Source organism: Neofelis nebulosa, chromosome 18, assembly GCF_028018385.1.
Source record: "Neofelis nebulosa isolate mNeoNeb1 chromosome 18, mNeoNeb1.pri, whole genome shotgun sequence".
Lineage (NCBI taxonomy): Eukaryota > Metazoa > Chordata > Mammalia > Carnivora > Felidae > Neofelis > Neofelis nebulosa.
The window spans coordinates 5,197,162-5,215,149 of NC_080799.1; the positions used below are offsets into that span (position 1 = coordinate 5,197,162).

Below are 17,988 nucleotides of genomic sequence, written 5' to 3' on the forward strand. Positions count from 1 at the left end.
CCTAATCCTGAAAAGCAGCACTGACCTTAGTGAAAATGGTGTTTTCTGGGCTGAATGCTCTCTGGTTCAGTATCTCAGAAAGCAAACCTGTTTTCAGCTTTGACACAGATAGGGTCTTCACCTAGACTTTCAGCGAGACTTCGTGTGTTCAGCCCTACCTGGAGTGTTACTTCCAGAGGGGTCTCCGTCCTGAGTGCCCACGGCATCCTGGGTTCCTCGGTCCCCTGTCCAGCATTTCCCCACCTGTGTAGCTGGGTTGATATCTCATGTCCGGATCATCATACCCTCCATCCTGTGTTTATGCTTTTGTTTTTTTAAGTTTATTTATTTATTTTGAGAGAGACAGAGACAGTGCAAGTCGGGGAGGGGCAGAGAGAAAGGGAGAGAGAGAATCCCGAGCAGGCTCTGCGCTGTCAGCGCTGGGTTTGATCCCTCAAACAGTGAGGTCATGAACTCAAGATCAAGAGTCGAACACTTAACCAACTGTGCTACCTGGGCACCCCTGTGTTTATGCTTCTAAAAACACTTTCCTTGCAGAGGGATTAGGGTAGGTCTAGAGAGGTAAATATCAGTGTTAATCTAGAATGCTTTTCAAAAGGGTCGGTTTCAAAGATACTCATTTCTAGGACACCTCCTTAAAATGTTATATGGATATAAATTGACATTAAAAATATGTAACTATCAGGGTGCCTGGGTGGCTCAGTCAGTTAAGGGTCTGACTTCGGCTCAGGTCATGATCTCACGGTCTGTGTGTTCGAGCCCCGCGTCAGGCTCTGTGCCGACAGCTCAGAGCCTGGAGCCTGCTTCAGATTCCGTGTCTCCCTCTCTCTGTCCCTTCCCCGTTCATGCTCTGTCTCTCTCTCTCTGTCTCTCAATAATAAATAAACGTTAAAAAAAATTTTTTTTAAATATGTAACTATCTGTAATTATAGGCAATTATAGTTGAATCGGTTGTTTCTTTTACAGGACTTTAAAATGATAAATAAAGAATTGACACCAGCCAAATTTGTGGAGGTCATCGCAGAGGATAATCCTTTAATGCATGATGGCATTGACAGCAACTTTGAACTTGAGGTTTGTCAAGAAGTGTCACAAATAGAGCAGATACAATCCAAGAACCAAGATTAGACTGAAAGGCATTCTGACCCCAATACGTAAATATGTGTAGGGCTCTACACATGTGTATATATACATACATGTGTGTATATCCATGTGTATCTATGTAGCTATATCTCCTTGATTATATTAGAAAACTAGAGTTAATATAAAAAAGAATATTTCAGATATCAGGAAGTGAAATCAAAAGAATATAAAACTATAGTTGATCCTTGAACAGCACCAGAGTTGGGGATGCTGACAACCCCACACAGTCAGAAATTCAGGGATAACTTTAGACTCCCCCAGAACTTAACCTGCCTGCCGTGGACTGGAAGCCTTACCTATCACATACACAGGCGATTAATACGTATTTTGTATTATACACTGTATTCTTACAATAAAGTAAGCCAGAGAAAAGAAAACGCTAAGAAAATCATCAAGGAAGAGAGAATACATTTTACACCGCTGTCCTGTATGTGTCGGAAAAGATGTATACGTAAGCGGTCCCACGGGGTTCAAACCTGTGTGGTTCAAGGGTCAGCTGTAGGATGCTGTTTCTTGGAGAATTTAGCGATTTAATACACGTGTATGTTTCTCTGGCGGGCCATGTGTCTCCTCCAGTGAATTAGGTGTATCTTTGGTTTTCAGCGCTCCTTGCCGAGGGGCAAGTCTCCCTCCCCAGGCTCGGTCTTTGCTTCTGCAAACGGAAGTGGGGCAACTAGTTGATGTGTTTTCGGTATACGCCATACCTCCCACCAGGAGTGTCTACTCCGTGCATTTGTGTCTCGTGGACACGTCCTAAAGGTGGGGTCCATGTGGCTCCCTCCACTCGGCTGTAACCATTTGTGTTCAGGTCACCAGGGTCCCCATGATGGCCCGCCTAGGGGTCCTGCCCAGTACACCAGTCCATGGCCCTGCCATGGCCCCCGAAACACCGTCTCTCCCACCTCCAACACGTTCTTCCCTCCATGTCCCAGGTCTTCCCCTTCCCTCACCGCCGGCTCCTTTCCAGCTTCTTCACAGGTTCCTCCTCTTCTGCCACACTCAAGTCCAAGTGCCCTGGACTCAGTCCGGGGTCCTCTCATCTCACGATCTTAAGTGCCACCTTTCTGAAGACAAGGCCACCGTTGGTGTCTCCAACCTAAACCACGCTCCCTAGCCCCAGACGGCCTGAGTTGGAGTGGCCCCTCAAGCTCCCCACAGCCCAGAATGTCCCACACCCCAAACGTGTGACCTCTGTCTTCTGCCAGCGTACCCCAGCCTCCCGTGAGTGGGGCGCCGATGGCCTCAGCCCTTCCGTTGTCAGGGCATTGTCACAATGACTCCTTCCTCTCCTACCCCACATTGACATCTTCAGGAGATCCACCTGAAGAATGGATCCAGAATATGGCACCTTCCGTGCTGCCGACGGTCCCCTGGAAAGCTGCAGTGGCTCCTAACTCATCTTTTGCATTTGTCTCTTACCTTCCTACCCCCCGGGGCAGCAATCAGGTCACGTCCCTCCTCTGCTCACACCCCCAAGCTTCCCATCTTACGCGGAGTAAAGGCCCTCAAGATGCTGATGGCTCCATCTTTCTGAGTCCTTGTCTGACCGCTGAGTCTCAGCTGCCTCTGTGCTGTCCCCTGAACACACCTGTCAGGCTCCTACCTCAGAACGTTTGAACTTGCTAACCCCCACCCCACCGTTTCGGGGGGGCTTGAATAACAGAAAAGTACTGCCTGCAGTTCTGAAAGCGAGTCGTCAGAAATAAGGTAGAACTGGTTCCATCTGGGGCTGTGGGAAAGGCCTCTCCCCTTGGCTCGTAGACGGCCATCTTCTCCCCGTGTCTCTTCACGTTGTCTTCCCACTATGGGTCTGTGTCGGTGTCCAAATCTCCCTCTTATAAGGACAGTGGCCATGCTGGATTGGGTCCCCCACCCTCATGATCTCATTTTAACTTGATCTGTAAAGACATCATCACCAGGGATGCCTAGGTGGCTTGGTTGAGAATCCAACTTCGGCTCAGGTCTTGATCTCATGGCTTGTGGGTTTGAGCCCCACGTCAGGCTCTGTGCTGACGGCTCCGAGCCTGGAGCCTGCTTCGGATTCTGTGTCTCCCTCTCTCTCTGCCCCTCCCCTGCTCGCACTCTGTCTCTCTCAAAAATAAACATAAATTTTTTTTGATAAAAATAAAAATTTTAAAAAGGCATTATTACCAAATAAGGTCACATTCTGAGGTTTTTGGGGGTAGGACTCCCCACTCTTTTTTTGGGAGACACAGTTCAGCCCAAAAGAGTCTTCCCTCTCGCCTCCCCCGCCCCACTCCTTGAAATTCATGTCCTCTTATGTATAAAATACACTCACCGCATCCCAGCGTCCCCAGAGGGCTTTGTCATTCCAGCATCAATGCTGTGTGAACTTCTCACCTGCCTCTGTGTTACTTCTACCTTGCGATGCTTGTGAGTTGCCTTCGGATCTTATCCAACCTGTGAGAAAAACTTCATCTTGAACAAAATCTTTAGGCTGTTTTCTACAAACTGACAAGCAAACACATAAGCCAGGACCCACGGAGTTGGCTAGGATTGCAAATCTAAGGCAAGATTTTATCCGTCTGATGTTTTACGGAACAGCCAGGTGGCATGGTGTTGTCTTCAGAGTTTGCTCTCTGCTGGGAAAGATGTGGGAGTAGCATGAGCAGAACAGCTAATAAGAACGCAAACCCCTTCTTGTAGGTCCTGCTTCCAAGGTGGATGTTTGGTGTCACCTCAAGACCGGTGACAGTAGGTGCCTGGGTAGGGCAAGGACCTGCTGGCCTGTGCTTTTGCTTAATAGTTACAGGGGCGCCTGGGTGGCTCAGTCAGTTAAGCGTCCGACTTCGGCTCAAGTCGTGAACTTGCAGTTCGTGAGTTCGAGCCCCGCATCGGGCTCTGTGCTGACAGCTCGGAGCCTGGAGCCTGCTTGGGATTCTGTGTGTGTCTCTCTCTCTGCCCCTCCCCTGCTTGCGACCACTCTGAAAAATAAGTAAACAAACATTAAAAAAAAAAAAAAAAGATAACAGCTACAAATCCCAGCCATTAATGATTCAGCACTTGAGACAGGCCCTTCACGCCGATTATCTCCTCCGATCCTTGCGACAAAGCATATGGTATCGACCCCGTCTTCCAGGTGAAGAGACTGAAGCTGAGTGAGGTTCAGCAACTCAGCAAATGGTACAGCCTCTGCAAATAGGGGGTTGACATGTTGGTGGGACACTTGGGGAATTTGGCAGGTGGTGAGCAGGGGCAAGGTAGGGAGGGTCACAGGAAGAGTCAAATTAGGGCACAAGAGACTGAAAGTGTCCAGCCCTTGAACTAAGCAGATGTCTCATCTACCAGCTTGACCCATCCTCGGGCGGGTGTCAGCACACTCTTGGCCTAGGGGGCACTGCTGCTGAGCCTGGCGCCTCTGTTCAAATGAGCCGACCTGTTCCGGGTCAGACTCAAAGGGCCCCGGGTTCAGGACCAGCAGACATGACTGGTGGACGATCAGAGTCCAAGCAAGCCGTCCCTGCAGGCAGGTGCTGCCCAGGTGGGGGCAGGCCCGGGTGTCAGGTGCACACACAGCAGGGGTGGGTGTGGCTGCCAAGTGGGTTACACCTGCCCTTGTCACTTCGGTTCCCAGATGCCACTTCCCTCAATTTTTGTTCAAGAAAAAAGGAAACCCTTTTGAAAATGACTGTCCTCGGGGCACCAGGGCGGCTTAGTCAGTTGAGCATCCAACTGTGGCTCAGGTGATGACCTCACAGTCGATGGGTTCAAGCCCCACGTCAGGCTCTGTGCTGACGGCTCGGAGCCTGGAGTCTGCTTGGTATTCTGTGTCTCCCTCTCTCCTTGTCCCTCCCTCACTTATGCTCTGTCTCTGTCTCTCAAAAATGAATAAATGTTAAAAAATAAAGAAAATGTCCTCGATTAGTGAATATAAAATAAAATGTTTCTAATAGAAAAGTGACTTAACAAATCTACCAATAGAACACACAGTCTTTACTTTTAAATTTAAATTTAATTTATTTTTGAATGAGACAGAGCATGAGCAGGGGAGGGACAGAGTGAGAGGGAGAGACAGAATCCGAAGCAGGCTCCAGGCTCTGAGCTGTCAGCACAGAGCCCGATGCGGGGCTCGAACTCACGAACCGTGAGATCATGACCTGAGCCAAAGTTGGATGCTTAACTGACTGAGCCACCCAGGCATCCCATGCATAGCCTTTTAAACATCATAGTTTTTATTTCCATTCGGTGTGCACCCACGACACTTGAGCGCTGAATGAAGTGGCTTTCTCTGGAGACAGAAGCCAACAGCCAGATGGATCACTGGTCCACCTCAGGGTGGGTCAGAATGAGTGAGCCCCTTTGTATGTTCTTATATTTCAGCTGGTCTTCCTGGAGTTCTTTGAAGCTCTCTTAAGCTTTGCACTCATCTCTGTTACTGACCAAATGACTAAATCCTACTTGAATTTTCTGAATGACGACTTGCCTGGAAACAAACACGGAAGCCCCCGTCAGGTAATAGTAGTTTAGAATCTACAGTGCGAGGAATGGTTTCATTCCAGAATGGCTAAGGTGCCATCAAAACCATCTTGGGCTTTTGTAACCTTTCAGGAAATAACGTTAAGACTGAAGAGAAGACTTAAAACCCCCTTTCACATTTTGAAAGAATGTGTCTTGCCTTTTTCTTTAAGTTAGGGAAAAACGTGTTCCCTGGTCGTGATCCAGGGGCGTAGGCTCCTAGCCACATTAGTGGAGATGTCCTACAAGAAGGTCAGCGTGGCCAATAAAACACTGGGCAGACCAGGAGGCTTAGAACGCCTGAGGTATTTTGTTACGCAGTGTGTTGTTATGCAGTCTGGCATTTACAAGAGTGGAGAGCCTGTCCCAGAGTAAAGTCACTAAGAAATATCTCCTGAGTGTGCACGAGATACCAGGTGGGTCCCTGAGGATGGGGCCAGCTCACACGTCAGGCCTGCTGGACAGGAGACTCGACCGCAAGACCTCAGCGGATCAGGGCAGCTCCAGCAACCTACCAAAGGGTCCAGCGGCTGGGGCAGATTGACACAGACTGGTTTTGGGTGGGGGTGTCAGGCCAAGTAGGCTTAGAAGGTTTCTGATTTTCGAGCCGTTCATTTGGACCCACAGGGAGAATCTTGGGGGCCAGTGGAACCTGACAGCTGGGTAACTCTTCAGAGCCACACGTACAAGATCATTGTTTGTCGTGTAAAGGGTGACTTCTCAGAAATCCCCTGATGTATCTCGGACTCCTCGTGTGCTAAGAGCTTGATTCATGTTCCACTCCACCTCATAGTTCATCCCACCAAGTAGATACTCCTCCTCCGGCTTGAGGATATGACTGATGGCATCTCCAGGTCATCTGGGAGCCTTGTCATGGGCCACAGTCTGAGTCTGGGGCTCTGCTCTGAGGGAAACAAACATCCACCTTAGTTTCATCCATGATTTGATAGATGGCATCACTCGCACTCCAGTAAACGAGTGCGAACACTGGTCTAGGGATTGTCCTCAGAAACCATCTGATCACGTTCACTTCTGGTCTTCAACAAGTCATTCCAAATGTCCAACAAGCTAAATCCTATTATGTTTGCACGATGGAGTATAACTCAGCGATGAAATAACGCATGATAGAGGATACAACAAGGATGCATCAAAATTATGCTGGGTGAAAGAAGCCAAACCAAAAAAAAGGTATATCCTGTTGTGATTCCAATTACATAAAATTCTAGAAAGTGCAAAGTAATCCGTAGGGACAGCGGATCGGTGACAATGAGGGAAGGGGGGTTGGATTCCTAAGGGGCACAGGACACTTGGGGGTGATGGGATATGTGCACTGTGTTGGCTGAGGGGAGCGTTTCACAGGTGGTAGACATGTCAAAAATCATCAAGTAGTACACTGTGGGTGTCGCTGACCTGTAAACTATACTTTGTTAAAATCGTGTGCGTGTCTCCACGGCAACCAAAAATCCTCTTACGTGTTTGTCCTTGCTCAGAACATCCAGCACAGGAGTTCAAGTGTAGGAACAAGCAGGGAATCTGATCTGCAGGACAGCAGCACCAAGTCCTCTTCAAGCAAGCTAGGACCCATGCTTGACCTCAGCAAAATGAGGAGATCAGAGGTTTGTTGTTGTTGTCTTAGTTTTCTTTTACGTGTTTATTTTTGACAGAGAGAGAGAGAGCGAAAAGGGGAGGAGCAGAGAGACAGGGAGACACAGAATCTGAAGCAGGCTCCAAACTCTGAGCTGTCAGCACAGAGCCCAATGTGGGGCTGAAACCCACGAACTGTGGGATCATGACCTGAGCCAAAGTCGGACGCTTAACCGACTGAGCCACCCAGGCGCCCTCAGAGGTTCATATTTACAACCAACCTCATAACAACGGTTACCTGCTTGCAGTATCAGTAAGCTTCATGTGCCTCCTGTGTGACGAGCACTCTCTGTGCACTGGTGATCTGCCGGGGAGCGGGAGCCTGAACTCTCATAGACTTGCCATTCCAGCGAGTAGAGGGAGACAAGTGAGCGGTAGTTATGGCCAAGGCTCCTGGGGTATTTACCAGGTGTGCTCACTTCCCAGTCTGAGCTCAATTAATACTCCCAACCCCCATCGGGTACTCTTACTATCTCTGGGGGGGAGCCCCGGTGCTGAAAGTTTAGGTAACCTGCCCGCAGCCACGGAACCAGTAGGGAGTGCAGCTGGGGGTCTTTATGCAGGCAGTCCACCTCCAGAATGCGCACCCAGGACCACAGTGCCACACTTCCTCACATGAGGAGTGAGCGATGTGGTGGAGATTGAGTGACACGGAGAGGCGGTGACAGGTCTTCTGATGAAGCGACATTTGAGCACGCAACGAGGAAGTGAGGAAGCAAAGCATGTGATCATCGGGAGGAAGACTGGTCTGGGCGAGGCCCCAAGGTGGAAGCATATTTGGGTTTTTGAAAGGAAAGCATAGCAGCCAGTGCAGCTGCACGGGAGGGGTCCAGGCACGGGAGGGGTCCGGGCATGGGAGGGGTCCGGGCACTTAAGCTCAGTGAGGCAGCAGGCTGGACCAGGAGGGCACTGGCCGTCGTGAGGACCCAGCTTTCATTCTGAGCGGGACGGGAGGGCCCTGGGGCACAGGATCAGTAGGCCTGCCGGGTCTTCACTGTTGACGAATCAGTAAGGAAGCTCTTGGAATTATGTGCAGGCCTGTGGAAAGCTGTGAAGTCTGAGAGGGAGAGATGACAAAAGACAGAATGATTCAAAGCTTTTTGGCCTGAAGGACTGGAAGATGTGGTTGCCGTTTGCCGTGAAGGACAAGGCTGGGGCGGGGGACAGGAGTTTGGGGGCAAAATTAGGGCGCTGGTTTTGGACACGTTGGCTTAAGGTGCCGGAGCAGACGTCCAAGTGGCACAGATGGAGACACAAGTCTGGAGTTCAAGGGCCAGATCTATGTGGAGGCAGACATGTGGGTGTGAACAGCATATATATATATGGTAACTAACACTGTCAATATCTGAACGTAGGTACAGTTAATGGTACATTGTAAACCCCTTCCCAACAGACACAGGGAAGACTTTGAAGTCTGGTTTCTTAGGAAGAACGTTTTAATGGATACAATAAATCTATTATTCATTTCCTTAATTGTATAAGTAGCAATGTTTTATGCAGGTTAAAATTAGAAATAGTCTATTTTTTTTAAGTTCGTTTATTTTGAGAGAGACAGAGACAGTGTGAGTGGGGGTGGGGGGGGCAGAGAGAGGAGAGAGAGAATCCCAAGCAGGTTCCGCACCATCAGTGCACAGCCTAATATGGGGCTCAAACTCATGAAACCGTGAGATGGTGACCTGAGCTGCAACTGAGAGTTGGACGCTTAACCGACTGAGCCACCCGAGTGCCCCAGAAATAGTTTTGTTAGTTTAAAAAGAATGGCTTTGTTAATAACTTTCTAATTACTTATAATGCAGAAAATTAGTTTGGGTCCACAATGATGCAGAAATCATATTTTGCTTTATGATTTTTTGTTTTTATGTAAAAGCCCAAGATCGGGAAGTCTCTGAGTGATGAAAGAATTTCCAAATTGAATTTTAAATCTCCAGGAAAAGGCCTAACCTTTTTTTTACCTCAAAACGGTGAGTAGTTTCATTATTGAACTCTAATGTTTGCAAACTGTCACTCGTAAATGATATAAAGTTGATAAAAACATACAAGCGTCTTTTTAGAATGTAATTAGGCTGCCAGGGCCACTTCCAATCCTGACACCCGCTTAACAAAGTTTACTTTCACGGCCTGATCTTGCTGAGTTTTTTCTGTTTGCCTTTGTATTTTTTTCCAGTGTGACTGAGATGTGATTTACGATGCTGCCAAAATTTCAGGTATATGGTGTAACGATTTGACATACATATATTGGGAAATGATCGCCAAAGTACGTTTTGTTAACATCCGTCACCTCGTGTGGATAACTGACAAAAAGAAAAAAAATTTATTTTTCCTTGTGATGAGAATTCTTGGGATCTACTCTCTTAACAGTTTTCTTCTGTATCATATGGCAGAGCTGACTATAGTTGTCATGATGTATATCACATCTTAGTACTTACCTTTCAACCGGAAGTTGACCTCCTTTTGACCACCTTCATCCAGTCCTCCTTACCCCCATCCCCAGCCTCTGGTAGCCACAAGTCTGGTCTCTTTTTCGATGAGTTTTTTGTTTTGTTTTTAATTCTACGGGAAAGTAGGAGCATACAGCATTTGTCTTTCTCTCTGGCTGGCTTATTTGACTGAGCATAATGCCCTCGAGGCCCATCCAGGTTGTTACAAATGGCGGGGTTTCCTCCTTTTTAACGAATGAATAAAATTCCATTGTGTCTATTACCACAGCTCCTTTATCCGTTTTTCCACTGGACACTTCAGTTGTTCCTATGTCTTGGCTATTGCGAATGAGGCCACAGTGAGCGTGGGGGCGCAGACATCTCTTCCACATAGTGTCTTCCTTTGGCTATATTCCCAGGAGCGGAATTGAGGAGTTATGTGGTACTTCTGTTTTGAATTTTATGAGGAACCTCCGTATGGTTTTCCCCAGTGATTGTACCAATTTACATTCCCTCCAACAGTGTACAAGGGTTCTGCTCTCTCCCCGTCCTCGCCAGCATGTGTTACCTCTGGTCTCTTCGATGCTAGCCATTCTAACAGGTGTGAGGTGACTTCTCACTGTGGTTTTGACTTGCATTTCCCTGATGATGAGTAATGTTGGGCATTTTTTCATGTACCTGTTGGCCACTCCTACATCTTCTTTGGAAATATGTCTATTCAGATGCTTTGTCTATATTTTTTTTTTCTGTTGAGTTGTAGGAGTTCTTTATATATTTTGGATTTGAAGCCCTTATAAGATATATGGTTTGCAAGTATTTTTTTTTTCCTATTGCATAGGTTGCCTTTTCATTTTGTGCATTAGCTGAGTTTGATGTCATCCTAGTGGTCTATTTCTCATTATGTTGCCTGTACTTTAAGCATCATATCCAAGAAGTCCTTGCCAAGACCCATGTCAAGGAACTTTTTCCCCTGTGTTTTCTTCTGGCAGTTTTATGGTTTCTAATCTTATATTTAAAATTTTTAATAATTTTTAAAAATTTAGTTTATGGGGCACCTGGGTGGCTCAGTCAGTTGGGCATCTGACTTCGGCCCAGGTCACGATCTCGCGGTCTGTGAGTTTGAGCCCCGCATTGGGCTCTGGGCTGACAGCTCAGAGCCTGGAGCCTGTTTTGGATTCTGTGTCTCCCTCTCTCTCTGACCCTCCCCTGCTCATGCTCTGTCTCTCTCTGTCTCAAAAATAAATAAACATTAAAAAAAAATTAAAAATTTAGTTTCATTCTTTGTATGTAAATATCCAATTTTCCCAGCACCACTTATTGAAGAGACTATCTTCTCTTCATTGAACATTCTTGGCTTCCTTGTCAAGTACTGACTCTACATACTTTTTTATTTCTGGGCTCTTGATTCTCTTCCATTGGTCTATGTGTCTGTTTATATGCCAGTACCATACTATTACGATTACTATACTGTATAGCATAGCTTCAAATCAGGAAGTATGATGCCTCCTGCTTAGTTTTTCTTTCTTGGGATTGCTTTGGCATCTCTTGTGGTTCCAAATACATTTTAGAGCTAATCATGGTCCGTGGGTTTGAGCCCCATGTCAGGCTCTGTGCTGACAGCTCGGAGCCTGAAGCCTGCTTCAGATTCTGTCTCCCTGTCTCTCTCTGCTCTCCCCCGCTCATGCTCTGTCTCTCAAAATAATAAACATTAAAAAATTTAAATTTTTTTCTACTGCTGTTAAAAATGCCATTGGAATCTTGGTAGGGATTGCACTGAATCTATAGATGACTTTTGGTAGTATTGACATCTTAACAGTATTAATTTTTCCAATCCATGAATGTGGGATACATTTCCATTTATCTTTGTCTTCAGTTTCCTTCACCAGTCTCAAAGTACTCAGAGATCTTTGACCTCTTGGCTAAATTTATTCCTAAGTATTTTATTGTTTTTGATGGTATTGTAAATGGGATCATTTTCTTTCTTTTCCTGACAATTCATTGTTAGTGTATAGCAACCCTATTGATTTTTGTATGTTAATTTTATATCCTGCTACTTTACTGGATTCATTGATGAGACCTATCAGTTTTTTGGTAGAGTATTTAGGATTTTCTATGTATAAAATCATATCATCTGTAAATAGAGACAATTTTACCTCTTCCTTTTGTATCATGATAGTTCAAAATTCTTTTTCTTGCCTAATTGCTCTGGCTAGTACCTTTCAGTATTATGTTGAATAAAAATGGTGAGAGTGGGCATCCTTCTCTTGTTCCTGATCTTAGAGGAAAAGTTTTCAATCTTTGACCCTTGATTATGATGTTAACTGATGGCTTGTAATATATGTTGAGGTTCATTCCTTCTGTATCTAATTGTTCAGAGTTTTTATCATGGGGGTGCATGGGTGGCTCAGTTAAGCGTCTGACTTCAGCTAAGGTCACGATCTCATGGTTCATGAGTTCAAAACCTGCGTTGGGCTCTGTGTTCACAGCTCAGAGCCTGGAGCCTGCTTCGGATTCCGTGTCTCCCCCTCTCTCTGTCCCTCCCCGCTTGTACTCTGTCTCTCTGCCTCTCTCTCAAAAGTAAATAACCATTAAGAGTTTTTATCATGAATGGATGTAGAATTTTGTCAAATGCTCTTTCTGTGCTTACTGAGATGGTCAGATAATTTTTTTTCTTTCATTCTATCAATGTGATGTATCACATTTTCATGTTTTTTTCATATGTTTTTCATATGTTGAACCATCCTTGCATCCCAGGGATAAATCCTAGCTGGCCATGGTGAATGATGCTTTTAATGCGCTGAATTCAGTGTGCTAGTATTTTATTGAATATTTTTGTGCTTATATTCATCAGGGATACAGACTTGTAATTTTCTGGTAGTGTCGTTTTCTGGCTTCAGCATCAGTTTAAGGCTGACTGTAAAATGAGCTTGGGGATGTTCCCTCCTCTTCAGTTTTTGGGAAGAGTTTGAGAAGGATTGGCATTAATTGTTTTTCAAATATTTGGCAAAGTTCAACAGTGAAGCTATTTGGTCCTGGGCTTTTCTTTGCTGGGAGATTTTTGGTTACTAATCAACCTTACTGGTAATTGGTCTGTTCAGATTTTCTATTTCTTCTTGAATTTGGTGTTGGTAGGTTGTATGTGCCTAAGAATTTCTCAATTTCTTCTAGTTTGTCCAATTTGTTGGTGTATAATTATTCATAGTAGCCTCTTATGATCCTTATATTTCTGTGGTATTGTAATGTTTGTTTTCATTTATAATTTTGTTGATTTGGTTCCTCTTTTTTCCTTGGTTAGTCTAGCTAAAGATTTGTCAATTTTATTTTTTCAAAGAACCAACTCTTAGTTCAGTTAGTTTATTTGAATTCTTTCTTGTTTTTTAATGTAGGTGTTTATTGCTATGAACTTCTTTCTTAGAACTCCTTTTGCCGCATCCTGTAAGTTTTGGTATATTGTGTTTCTATTTTCATCTATCTCAAGATACTTTAAAATTTCCCCTTTGATTTTTTGATCCATCGGTTGTTCAGGAGAGTGTTAATTTCCATGTGTTTGTGAATTTCTAGTATTCCTCCTGTTACTGATTCCTAGTTTCATATCACTGTGATCAGAGAAGATACTTGGTATGATTTTAATCTTCTTGAATTTGCTAGGACTTGTTTTGTGGCCTAACGTATGGTCTATGCTAGAAAATGTTCCATGTGTGCTTAAGAAGAAAGTTTATTCTGCTACTGTCAGAATGTTCTATAAATATCTGTTAGGTCCAATATGGTCTGTAGTGTTGATCAAATTTGCTGTCTGGATTATTGATTATCTGTCTGGATCATCTATCCACTGTTGAGAGTGGGGTATTAAAGTCTCCAACTATTTTTGTATTGCATGTTTCTTTTTTTTGCTCTGTTTTTGTTTTATTTAGGTGTTCTGAAGTTGGGAGTGTAAATACAATTATTATGTCTTCTTGATGGATTGACAACTTTATCATTATATAATGACCTTCCCTGTCCCTTTTTACCATTTTTATTTTAATTTTTTAAAGTTTATTTTTTTATTTTGAGAGAGAGAGGGAGAGAAACAGTGCAAGCAGGGGAAGGGCAAAGAAAGGGAGACGGTCAATCTCAAGCAGGCTCCGCACTGTCCGCGCAGATCCTGATTTGGAGCTCAAACTCACCAACCATGAGATCATGACCTGAGCTGAAATCAGGAGTTGGACACTTAACCAACTGAACTATCCAGGCACTCATCTTGTTACCATTTTTAAAATTTTTTTTAAACGTTTTTATTTATTTTTGAGACAGAGAGAGACAGAGCATGAACGGGGGAGGGGCAGAGAGAGAGGGAGACACAGAATTGGAAGCAGGCTCCAGGCTCTGAGCCATCAGCCCAGAGCCCGATGCGGGGCTCGAACTCATGGACCGTGAGATCGTGACCTGAGCCGAAGTCGGACGCTTAACCGACTGAGCCACCCAGGCGCCCCGCCATTTTTATATTTAAGTCTGTTACCTGTCTTTTTGGTGGTGTTGTTACCATTTGCTTGAACTATCTTTTCTACGCCTTCACTCTCAGTCTGTGTGTGTGTCTTTAAGGGTAAAGTGAGTTCTTACAGGCAACTTATCGTTGGATTGTGTCTTTTTATCCATTTAGCTATTCTGTGCTTTTGATTGGAGAATTTAATCTATTTACCCTTAATTATTGATAGGTAAGGACTTCCTGCTCTTTTGCTAATTGTTTTCTGATTGTTTCAAAGAACTGCTGTTCCTTGTTTTTTATCCTGCTGTGCCTTTTTCATGTTTTTATGTCTTTGGTATTAGTACACTCTTAAAAAAATTTTTTTTAATGTTCATTTTTTTTGAGAGACAGAGTGCGAGCAGGGGAGGGGCAGAAAGAGAGGGAGACACAGAATCTAAAGCAGGCTCCAGGATCCGAGTTGTCAGCACAGAGCCTGATGCGGGGCTCGAACTCATGAACCAGGAGCTCATGACGTGACCCAAATTCAGATGCTTAAACAACTGGCCACCCAGGCGCCTCCCAGTATGCTCTTTTTTAAAATCACATTCTTCTGTGTTATTACTATGGATTTCCCCCTTGTGGTTACCATAAGGCTCACATAAAATGTCTTTAAATTATAACACCCTATTTTATTTTATTTTATTTTTTTCAACGTTTTTTTATTTATTTTTGGGACAGACAGAGACAGAGCATGAACGGGGGAGGGGCAGAGAGAGAGGGAGACACAGAATCAGAAACAGGCTCCAGGCTCCGAGCCATCAGCCCAGAGCCTGACGCGGGGCTCGAACTCACGGACCGCGAGATCGTGACCTGGCTGAAGTCGGACGCTTAACCGACTGCGCCACCCAGGCGCCCCAATATAACACCCTATTTTAAACTGATCACTTCATTAGAGTTCCTAAACTTTACACTTTTACTTCTTCTCCCCCTCACATTTTAAGTTACTGATGTGACTTACCATTTACATATTTTTAATATCGTGTAACTAATAAAATGTTATTGTAATTATGGTTATTTTTATTATGTTTTTAAACTTTTGAGCTAGAGTTTCAGTGAATTATGCACCATCATTACCATATTACAGAATCGAAGTGTTCACCATTAGCAGTGGGTTTAACACCACCTTCTTGTTTTTATGATGTAAATTAGTGTCATTGAATTTCCACTCAAAGCACTCTCCTTAGCATTTTAAAAAAAAAGTTTACATCCAAATTAGCATCTAGTGCAACAATGATTTCAGGAGTAGATTCCTTGATGCCCCTTAGCCATTTAGCCCATCCCCCCTCCGACACCCCCTCCAGTAACCCTCAGATTGTTCTCCATATTTATGAGTCTCTTCTGTTTTGTCCCCCTCCCTGTTTTTATATTATTTTTGTTGCCCTTCCCTTAGGTTCATCTGTTTTGTCTCCTAGAGTCCTCATATGAGTGAAGTCATAGGATTTTTGTCTTTCTCTAATTTCACTTAGCATGATACCCTCCAGTTCATCCACATAGTGTAGCAAATGGCAAGATTTCATTCTTTTTGGCTGCCGAGTAATACTCCATTGTACATGTATACCAAATCTTCTTTATCCATTCAACCATCGATGGACATTTGGGCTCTTTCCATACTTTGGTTATTGTCAATAGCGCTGCTATAAACATTGGGGTTTATGTGCCCTTTGAATCAGCATTTTCATATCCTTTGGGCAAATAACTGGTAGTGCACTTGCTGGGTCACAGGGTAGTTCTATTTTTAGTTTTTTGAGGAACATCCATGCTGTTTTCCAGAGTGGCTGCATCAGCTTGCGTTCCCACCCTTAGCATTTCCTATAAGGTAGGCTTAGTGGTGATGAACTCCCTCAGCTTTTGTTTGCCCAGAAAATCTGTCCCTCTCCTTCATTTCTGAAGGACAACTCTGCTGGGTAGAATTCTTGGCTGACCATTTTTTGTTTCCGTATTTGAATAGTTCATTCCATTTCCTCGTGACCTGAAAAGTTTCTGTTGAAAAATCAGCCACTTGTCATATAGGGGATCCCTTATCTGTAACTTCACCCTTGCTCCCAAAATTCTTTGACTTTTGAGGATTGTAGTGTACATCAGTGTAGCCCCGTGGGGGCTAAACCTATTTGGAGTCTTTGGTCCTTTTCTCTCCTTAGGTTTGGGAAGTTTCCAGCCATTATTTATTGCTTTAAATCCACTTTCTACCCCTTTCTCTTCTCTTCCTGGAATCCCCATAATGGGAATACTGTTTCTTTTGTGACCCATAAGTCCCATCATCTTTCTTCACCTTTTTTTCTGTTTGCTCTTCTAACTTCAAATGCCCTGTCTTCTGGGTCACTGATTTTTCTGCATGATCAAGTCTGCTTTCAAAGCCTATTAAAAAAATAGTAATAGGGACACTTTAGTGGCTCGGTCGGTTGAGTGTCCAACTTCGACTCAGGTCATGATTTCACAGTTCATGGGTTCAAGCCTCACATGAGACTTGCTGCTGTCAGCGTGGAGCCCGCTTCAGATCCTCTGTCTCCCTCTCTCTCTGCCCCTCCTCTGCTCACACTCTCTCTCAAAAATAAACATTAAGAAATAGTAATAAAAAATAAAGCTCACTAATGAATTCTTCAGTTCAGTTGTAGTTTTCAGCTCTAGGATTTCTGGTTTTGCGTTTTTTGATGGCTTCTTTGTTGTACTTGTTTTGTTCTTTCACTGTTTTCTCAATTTTGTGTAGTTGTACATTCTTTGTAGTTCACTGAACTTCTTCAAGAGGATCGTTCTGAATGCTTCAACAGTTCATGGATCTCCATTTCTTTAGGGTCAGCTATCAGAGCTTTATTAGATCTAATTAGCTCTACTGCCCTTTGGTGGTGTCTTATTTACCCGATTTTTCACGATCCTTGATTCCTTACTTTGGTATCTGTGCATTTGAGCAAGCGGTTTCCTCTTTCAGACCCCACAGGTTCGCGTTAGCAGACAGTGGCTCCCCCATCAGCTCGGTTTGGGCATCGGGATGTGTCTGCTGGTACTTTCTGGGCAGGTGGGCTTGTTGTCGGGTCTGTTTTACGGTAAGGCCAGTGCCCGAGCTCTGAGGTAGGCTGGGGGGAGGGTGAGTGAGAACTGACTGAGAACAGTTTTGGGCAGGACTGGTGGCGTGGTTCCCTGGCCAAGGGAGGCTATAGGATAGGCTTTCCGGTTGTCTGGGTGTTCTGGTCAGGCTTACCAGCTGGTTGGGATTGGGGAGTATACTCAGCTGTAGGCGGAGCTATGAATTAGCTTCCCTACCCTGGCGGGGAAGCAGGACAGGGCCCAGGGTCTGCATGGCTTGTTGTTTGGGTACCTGAATCAGGCAAGCACGTACAGTGAATTCCCTGGCCAGGCAGGTTACTCGTTTTTCTCTGTAGACATGGAAAGTCCTAGGCTGTGCTCTCTGTTCAATTGCAGATCTGCTGGGTAGGCTAAAGACTGGGTCCAGCAACGAGGTGGAGTGGGGGTGGGAGGAAGCAGTGTTATCAATTAGTTTCCTCGGTTGAGTGGAGAGGGAAAACTGCCCCAAGGCAGGCAAGGCTATTCTCTCGTGATCTTGGCTCAAGCCCACCCATGCTCCCACGTTCCCTGGATTAGCTCTGCAGACTCCCTGCCCTGCTCAGAGTCTGCTCAAGTGTGGCTGGGCTACGCGGCTTTCCAGGTGTTCTGGCCAGGCTTTCTGGCTGCGCAGGGCTGGGAGCTTTACTCAGGCCCTGGGTGGGGCTGTGATCAGCTCCTCTGCTCGGGCAGAGCAGTGGAACCCTCCGTACGTGGCTCTGCCTGCCGTACTTCCTGCTTGAGTGTTGCTGG

The 17,988-nt window shown here is 45.0% G+C and overlaps 1 protein-coding gene across 3 annotated transcripts in view; it reads left to right on the top strand.

Moving 5' to 3' along the window:
* The window catches only part of LOC131500842 (radial spoke head 10 homolog B-like), a 61,767-nt gene that overhangs the window by 33,224 nt on the left and 10,555 nt on the right, over positions 1-17,988 (top strand). For all 3 annotated transcript variants that reach the window (XM_058710343.1, XM_058710344.1, XM_058710345.1), the window contains 4 exons: positions 967-1,074; positions 5,485-5,616; positions 7,110-7,235; positions 9,131-9,224. In XM_058710343.1, the coding sequence (XP_058566326.1) occupies positions 967-1,074; positions 5,485-5,616; positions 7,110-7,235; positions 9,131-9,224 (460 nt within the window). The remainder of the gene's footprint in view (positions 1-966; positions 1,075-5,484; positions 5,617-7,109; positions 7,236-9,130; positions 9,225-17,988) is intronic.